The sequence below is a fragment of the Chenopodium album genome, chromosome 12 (genome assembly GCF_948465745.1).
Source record: "Chenopodium album chromosome 12, dcCheAlbu1.1, whole genome shotgun sequence".
Classification (NCBI taxonomy): Eukaryota; Viridiplantae; Streptophyta; class Magnoliopsida; order Caryophyllales; family Amaranthaceae; genus Chenopodium; species Chenopodium album.
The window spans coordinates 12,406,456-12,415,435 of NC_137845.1; the positions used below are offsets into that span (position 1 = coordinate 12,406,456).

An 8,980-nucleotide genomic window follows, 5' to 3' on the forward strand; every position below is an offset into this window, starting at 1 on the left:
ACTTTCAGAGTCGCCTGTATATAAGGTGCGACTTGTAAACATATCGAGTCGCCTCATACTAATTAGGCGACTAGTTAAGTTGGAGTTAAAATCAACAAAACACCTAATGAGTCACCTAATATACATGAGGTGACTTGATAGGTGTACAAGTCGCATCATATATGCATGTGACTTTATAACCTGACTTATTCGGTGGCTTAAATTAGATTTCCGAAGTCACCTGTATATAAGGTGCGACTCATTAACCTATTAAGTTGAGAGTCATAGCTATCAAAACTCACCTATTGAGTTCCCTAATATGTATAAGACGACTCGGTAGGTTTCGAGTCGTACCTTATATATAGGTGACTTTGAAAATCTAATTTAAACCACCAAATAAGTCAGGTTATAGAGTCGCATGCATATATGGGCGACTTGTTAGCCTATCAAGTCGCCTCATATATATTAGGCGACTCGTTGGGTGTTTTGTTGATTTTAACCCCAATTTAACAAGTCGCCTAATAAGTATGAGGCGACTTGATAGGTTTATAAGTCGCACCTTATGTACAGGTGACTCTAAAAGTCCAACTTATTAGGGGTTTTTTTGTAGTAGTGTGTGTTGTCCCACATTAGTTGAGTTTATTAGTGAGAGTTTGTATTGGGATGTGTATCCCACATTGAAGAAACAAGAAAGTTGTGTCCATTTTATAAGGCTAAGGGGCTACTCCCCTCGTTGTCATATGGTTTTGAGGTGGAACCTCCTTGGTCATATAAAGTGGACAATTATGACGGGTGTGGCCCACACATGTTTATCACTAACCCAAAAGTTCAACATGATAAGTGCAGTTCAAAGACATGAGGTGAGTTTGAGTTTTTGGGTTGTGAGCAAAACGAGCTCAGCAAAAAGAGGTTCATAGGGTTGGGCTACCTTAGTTAGTTCGGGACCTAACCGTGGCCAACTATGCACGACTTGGCCTACTACCCGCAACCAAGATTCGAGTGTGCGTGGAGTTGCGTAACTATTATATTGATATGGATTTTATGGTACTTACATTCATATTTACTTGTAATTAGTTGTGAAAGATAATTAGTGGGAGACTGGGAGAAAGAGTAGGATTCTATGTTGAAATATAAACTTTCCAAACAACACATGTAAGTGTTCGATATTAAGAAAAAGAAGAGAGTCTTAAATATTTTATAAGGCTAAGGTGCTACTTCTTCTATTATCACATGATTTTGGAATGGAACCTCTTTTGATCTTGTAAAGTGGACTATCTTTTGGTTGTGGGTGCGACTCAGAAGGGATAAATTACAAACACCTTTACCTCCTTGATGGGTGTGAGTTGTAATTCAAGGGTGTTGTGAGGGTTGTTAAAGATATGAGAACGTTTTGCATGAGATTGGACTCTCATCGTGAGTCCAATATATCTAACATTATTTCGACTCACCGTGAGTCCAACTCACCTAATTTTTTTCGTGAAAATATTAATTAGTTAGTATCAAGAAACTATGAATTTTTCCCTACTAGTTTGCACGAGTTTTTATTTATTTATTTATTTATTTATTTTTATGTGATAAATATCGTTTGCCATTGTCTTTTATGTCTCTGACCTTTAATTTGTTTGTACAATCTTTTCTATTGCTAGTATTTTTACTTCCACTATTCTCAACATCAACAATGTACTTGACTATGTTAGCTAGCCACTTGTAGGGTCCATTTGGAATGAGTCCCAAAAGGCATACGAGCCCATTTGTAGCATTGTAGGGTCCTTGCCCAATGCCCACAGCAACATGCTATTCGGTTTTTTGATGTTTAAAAACCTATCACATTTAACGTACGTAACTCATTAATGTATTTAGTGATGCTACCAACTCTTTGGTGGCTATTGATTAGAGAACAAAAGGGTTTCTTATCTGCCAAGACTACTAGACTAGACCATTTCACATGGATATAAAGTTTATATTTAATTTTACGTACACCTTATGCAAAACGTACGTGTAAATAAACAGATAATCCATGAATTAGGTAAATGTAGAAGTGTAAAAATAATAATTTACATTCAAGTTGGGAATAACAATCCTTAATTGAAGAGAAGAAGAAGAGCATTACCATACAATTTTGTTGGGAATATCACGTTCACCTATTATAAAAAAGTTTTAAAGAAACTAACTTTGATAGGAATTTTTCTTTTGTCTATAGCTTAGATTCTCGTCTTTCGTAAAATTGTTCATGACCTTATGAATACATACTTATTAAAAAAGAGAGGTGAGGGAGATTATTACAATTTTGTTTGACAATAGCATAGTTCAAGATAAAAAGACAAAAATATTAAATTAAAGATGAAAGAAAACTATAATTAAGAAAATCCTGGTGGTGGATCTACTTTAACAAATAAACTAAATTTTTTTTATGGAGTATATGATATAACATCACAACTAACCTTCAAGCACACTTTAATACCTAGATCTACTTTCCCTCTTTGGCTCTTTACCATAAATTGTTTAGCCCCACATAGTATTTTTAGTAGATCATTAATCAAATAATGTTATGGTCTGATATGATGATGGATTGTTGCAATGACAACACAATCAACCAAGCAAGTTGTAGTGTTGATAATCTTGTGCTACATGCTTTTAATTTTCGAGTTGGAATTTTTAATACTATTGCATTTATAAATTTGTACATTATAATTGATTAATGAGCTAGAACAAGTTACTTTTACAATCAAGCTAGATCAATACATATATAGGTCATAAGGAGTAGTTATTGATTAATGTGTTAGTCTCTCAAAAAGTGGTAAATTAAATATTTGTAGTAACTTTTGACTATCTTGTTCATACGTGCTTTAAATACAGCCTAAAATAAAAAAAAAAAAAAATATTTCGTTTGATATAATATTAGGTAAGTCAAAATACACTATGAGTAGCTTTTTCGTTCATCATATTATTGTTTTCTTGGCCCCCTCCCACTTGAACCACTTTTTTCAAGGATATTGCAAATTAAACTTGCGGTTTAATTTTGCTACAAGTCGAAAGCTCATTATATGCTTATAACAACCCACGTTGACATCACATCCCTAATTTTACATGTTATGTATAGTCAAATCTTACTCTCACATATCATTATACATTCAATGATGACCCCAATTTTAATAATCATATTCAAACCGTACCCCTACTTTTGCTAGTAATTACAAATTGATATCTTTGCATTGATTTGTTAGCTTTTCTTAGTTTAGAAAACTACCATTGTTATTAGTTTTGAGTTTTCCCACCCGGTTCATTAGAGCTTAGCTCTAACTACATCCAGATCCAACTCAGGTTGCACACCTGACTTTATCGTGGATTAGTTTCCTAACAAAAGTTTTCTGCATTCAGCGAGACTCGAACTCGAGACCTTCCTTAAGCGACATCAAGCTGCTTACTACTTGAGCCCACTCTTATAGGTCGTTTATTTAGTTGACACTACCTTGAATACCCTAATTGATAGCGAACTACACACCATGGATAAAACAAACACCCCCTTCTACACCTAACATTAAACCTTGCTACTTAATTCGTTTTAACTATCCTTAATACCTAAGCCAATAGTGAAAGGGATTTTCATTTTCATTAATCTCGTGATTAATCATCATGCATCAACACCAAATAGTTGTTCATTCTAGAACTTTATAAAATTTGGACATCGTGTTTTTTCATATTTGTATATGATTGAGATAATAAGGACCTCTATGCTAATTAGTCACATAAGATTTAGACCTTAACAATACCTCACAAAATTTTATAAGAATAAGTCACTTTAATGGGCCTGAAACTATAAACTCTGATTTTAATGTTAAAACTTTTTTTTTTCGTCATACAACAAAGAGAAAACATTTCGTTGTGAGTTTTATTATATTGTCAATCAACACACTGCCAATCTTAGTTGCACTTTTAATATTTAGAATTTTTTTATGTACAAACATAATTATGATTTGTTTATATGTCCTTGGTCCAAGATTTAAAAACAAATACATACTTTGTAAGAAAAGTGTTTTTATCCAAGAACTTTTAGTGTAAAAAATATACTTGTACAAAGTAATATACTTGCACAAGTTAAATAGAAATTCAATAAACGCCAATAATATAATAAAAACCCCATTCAGAATCGAAATTTGATACATTTGATTGAATAAAAGTTGAATGATTACAACATTATTGTAGTTCGATCAATCCATAAAGAAGGACGACAAACAATGCATGCCTAATATAACAACTTTTCATGCCACTTTTAGTTTACTAATTTTGCAACCTAAATATAGATGATGATTACACTTGAAAGAAGATAGATACTCCGTAGTACCAAAAGTACATATATAGCTAGGAATAGTAATAATATAATGACATTATCAATCTAGCAATTAAGCAAGCAATGCAACACTAAGCTAGCTAAGGTTTCTTAGCAGCATCCACAGCCAAGATGGTGCTAAGGTTCATGGGACTCATGTGGTCGACGGACCCGATCATCATCTGCTGGACAATGAACCGGTTAGCCCTTTCAGTAGGATGGAAGGCATCCCAAAATGCATAGACATTTCTATCAGGGCACACATTTGATGCAACTGTGCATAGTCCTAACCCATTGTAGGGTCCTTGGCCACAACATGCTACCTTTGATGTTTCAAACCCTGTCACAATTAAATATTTTATTCATTACTTAATGCCTTTGGGGTAGAATCACCAACTTTGGTGGCTATTTATTAGAGGATAAAAATGGTTTCTTATCTATCAAGGTCGTGTCAATAAAATCGAAGTAGTATGAAGCAATCACGATAAAATTATTCAGAGTGCATGTTATATTTATTTACTGGATAATTTACGTCAAAAACTACTTATCACATAGACATATGATGGATATAAAATACTTTTCTAATATAATATAGAGAAGCGTGATCATACTCATCATTTTACTTAATTAAATGGGTAATCTATCAACTACATAGAATTATATATCTACGGAGTAGTTTATATGATTTTAATTCTAGAAAAATTAGAACAAGCATATATGAAAGAATGTTATAATTACTAGTAAAATTTACCAATATTCCCTCATAAATGATGGTTCTTCATACTATACTACAAAATTCCAAAAAGAGAATTTATTATTTATAACCACCCCCATCAAGTGTAGGCTACGTAGCCATTAGTCTTTCCATAACTAACCCTATGTGCCTTTAATTATTTCAGCCCTACATAGAACTATGCTTTAATATTCTTATGATAGAAAATACAAAAGTAAATTGGATATTCGAGGTGACAGTGTATTTAATGCTTATATCGAGTTAATTTAATAATCTAAAACAAATTGATATCATTATTTGATAACGTAACTTACCGAATGCTTGAGGATTTTCAAGGAAATTATTCAACATTCCCCCGGTATTGGAGGCAATAAAAACATCAGAGCCAATTTCGCTGTTTAGGCTTTGAATCATTTGGGTTAGCTTTGGGTTGAAAAGGGCACCGGCTCGTTGCGGGTCAGGGGCACATTCTCCATTTCGACTACCTTGTGAAGCTAACTCACCAGGGACACATCCAATTGGTCCAGTTCCGGTAACCAATACTCTCCTTGCTCCCAACTCATAAAGCCTCTGTGTATTTGTCAACACACAAGTTTAGCCGATCTACTGATAGAATAATATTAACTTAACTAAAATTACTTGTATCTTGGTATACCAATAAATATTGCCTAGTAAAAGTTATCACTTGATAATACATTATCAATCTACCATACGTCCATAAATGATAGATTGACAATTGTCACGTGCATTATTTAATTTTGATTTCTTTTTCGTTAACTTTTGGATAAAATAAATAATACAGAATAACAAACAATTATTATGATATAAAAACTTACCGATAAAACCCCTTTATACTCCCCGACGACATAATCAACATAGTCTTCAAGATTGGGGAATTGAAGACGCCTAGCCGTGATTGGAAGGAGGAAGTAATTGTTGATAAAATCATTGCCACCAAGTGTAATTAGCACAAGAGCTCCATTCACTCGGCTTTGTGCTTGTTCTTCTCCAATTAGCCCGGCTAATCTTTGTTGGTATAGCTCAAACAACTCCAATTGACGGCCTATCCTTATAATGTTCACCTATAACATTCCCAATTTAGAATAAAGAATATTAATCATCACAATAATTGTCTAATCATATGAAAAAATGTCATTTTATTTATCTAATTAATATTGGCAAATGTCAATTTACACAATATTTTAAGACATAGTATGAAACTGACGTGTTTTGAGATTGAGCGAGTGATCAACAAAGGGATTGGTTGATGAGTCGAAATCTCATCACCATGATGTCAATTTTGTTACACAAAAGCTAATCTAAAACAATTAATACAGAAAGTAAGAAATTAGAATAACGTGATTATTAAATTATTCTTCATGTCTCGAAATAATAAGTAACATATGATTGGTTCATTTTAAAAAAAATGCTTATAGGGGAGCGAGGCCGTCACTTTCTAGTGCTACCTATAGCCGTGATAAATGGAAAATTGGAAAAGAATTTGAGCTATTCTACAACTAACTAGAATATATCACCAAAATTATTATTGCACCTTTCTCAAAAAAATAAATAAATAAAAATAAAAAAAAATAAAATAAAATTATTGCACAACTTTATTAGGATAGATCCATTTAATAAATGCAATTTTGGTATTTATATACGGAGTAGTATTATATTAGTCTATTTTTTGCTGGTGAGATGAACGTAAATTGCCATAATGTCCCTATTAAATAGCTAGCTAAAAAAAGAAGCAGCAAAGAAAGTAATGCATGAAAGTTACGTATACTGATATTATTATACGTACACCGGCCTCATGCACATGATCCCTAAAAAGAAGATTATTGTCTATCAATAAATAGGGAGACATATTATTCGGACACATTGAGAGAAATGTACTATAACTATAGAGAGCAAATGTCCTTTATGAAACGCTAATTAGACAATTAAAACACGTAATTCCTAGATATGTTCTTTATTAATTAACGGTGTATATTTTTCAGTGTTTTGAAAATGCTAGTGTATTAGGTATTAACTTATTACGGAGTATTATGTACACAAACACTGATAATGCATTGATATTTAATTTATAATGGACGAATAATATGGTATGAGAAAAGTTTGTTTCGTGGCAAGATAATATCCAATCAAGGGATTTAAGCTTACGAATTGGATGCCAGTGTCATTTAGAACCCCAACTCCCGCAGAAGCAAAGTTCGCGCCAACTAGAAGTCTTTCTCCGGTGAGCTCAGGGCTCAAGATGGGTAGTAGTGGCTCTGTTCCAATTTGCTCACCTAATGCAATTCCATCAACCACATTTAAATTAATAAAGCATTTTCATTTAATATTAATAACTACTTGTATTACTTTTGTTTATTTAATAACTCATGATGAATTATCAAAAAAATTGTAATAAGGTCATATGATATACATACATTGTACATTTGTATGATATGTAAGATAGTATCAGTGTAGAGGTTTTGAACAAGAAGTTAATTTTATATACTTGATGACTATAGAAATGTTGTAATTATAACTACTATAATATATATGACACATTTTTTTTCCCTATATATTTAAAACACTAGACTTATACCTTATTCAATATTAAGTACAAAATCATCATTATCGCAGCATTGATCATTGATTACATCCAATGGAGTGAATAGGGAAGAAAATAGTAAATTCAATCAAGAAATAAAAAATAAAAACAAAAAAATACATAGTAAAAGTTTTTTATTTTTAATAATTTTTTCAAGAAATTAAATAATTGTCATTTTATACTAGAAGATAGTCCAACGTGATTTAAAGTACACAAACGTGCAGAAAATTAAGTTAATTTTTACAACAATAAGAAGCCTTGATTATTTGTTTATACGAAGTAAATTAGTATGACATACACTCATAAATTAAACTCGGAAATTTTATTTAGAAAATGGAAATTAAAGCTCAAACTATGACTTTGTATGATAATGGCCACCATTTTTCTTGAGTAACATCAACAAAATTATCAACAATATCTATTTTTATTATTTTTAAGATATTATACAAGGGTACTTATTGCAAATCTACGTTGGGAAGATATCCACTACAAACAAATTCAGAATTTTCTACTTAGAAAAAGATGTTTCAATTATTTATTTTCTCAAAAAAGACCTTTAAAATTGTTGGGGGGGACCCCCTGAAAAGCCCATACATGCAATGCAATGCTACTTTGGAAGTCTTAAAACGATAGTTTCTATATAGTACTAGTACTCTTTTAGCTAAGTGATGACTTACAAATGAGATCCGGGATGTTGAGGCCATTGGAGAACCGGCCCGTTGGTCCATTCGGAGAGTCGATCCCATACGGTGGCCTATCGGCCCTAGCACTAGTGATCAAATAGTTGTTGTTGCCATTATCGACAAGTGAATCACCAAACACGAAAAAAGCTCTTTGAGCTTCAACATGAGTTGAAACCAAGGTTAAAAATAATGTTGCAATGCACAACATAGCATTCAAGGACATAACCCTAGAGAATGAAACACCACAATGCATGGCTAAGCTAGCTAAGTTACTTTAACTTTGGAATAATGTATATAAAAACTATATAGTATAAATATGTAGTAATGTATAAAAACTATATAATATAAGAATATAGTGTTGAAGTGTGGAGTAACACTATGAGCTAAGTGGGATTTTATAGATGAAAAATATAAGAAATAGTAATATCAAAAGTATGGGAGACCTATTAAATGGCCTTCTTCTCTACCACCTACATAGTTGTATAGTGTACTAACAATGCCAACAACTTCGTAGCAAAAAGGGGGGCTAGAGAAATGAAGAAGAAAATTAATAAATTAATAATAAAAAATGGGAGAAACAAATAAAATTGCATGAAATATTAAATGATAAAGGTGGTCAATTATAGGTATATAGCAAATTGTGGACATAAATAAGTGTT

General features: G+C 32.2%; 1 protein-coding gene across 1 annotated transcript; it reads right to left on the bottom strand.

Annotated features, from left to right (window-relative positions):
* Nucleotides 1–4,123: 4,123 nt before the first annotated feature.
* LOC145570347 (GDSL esterase/lipase At4g28780-like) lies at nucleotides 4,124–8,762 on the bottom strand. The gene is made up of 5 exons (XM_081629396.1): nucleotides 8,316–8,762; nucleotides 7,203–7,330; nucleotides 5,876–6,121; nucleotides 5,354–5,609; nucleotides 4,124–4,646 (listed from the first exon to the last, which is right to left on the bottom strand). Exons 1-5 carry the CDS (start codon nucleotides 8,572–8,574, stop codon nucleotides 4,408–4,410), a joined length of 1,128 nt encoding a protein of 375 aa, XP_081485522.1. The 5' UTR covers nucleotides 8,575–8,762; the 3' UTR covers nucleotides 4,124–4,407.
* Nucleotides 8,763–8,980: the final 218 nt, after the last annotated feature.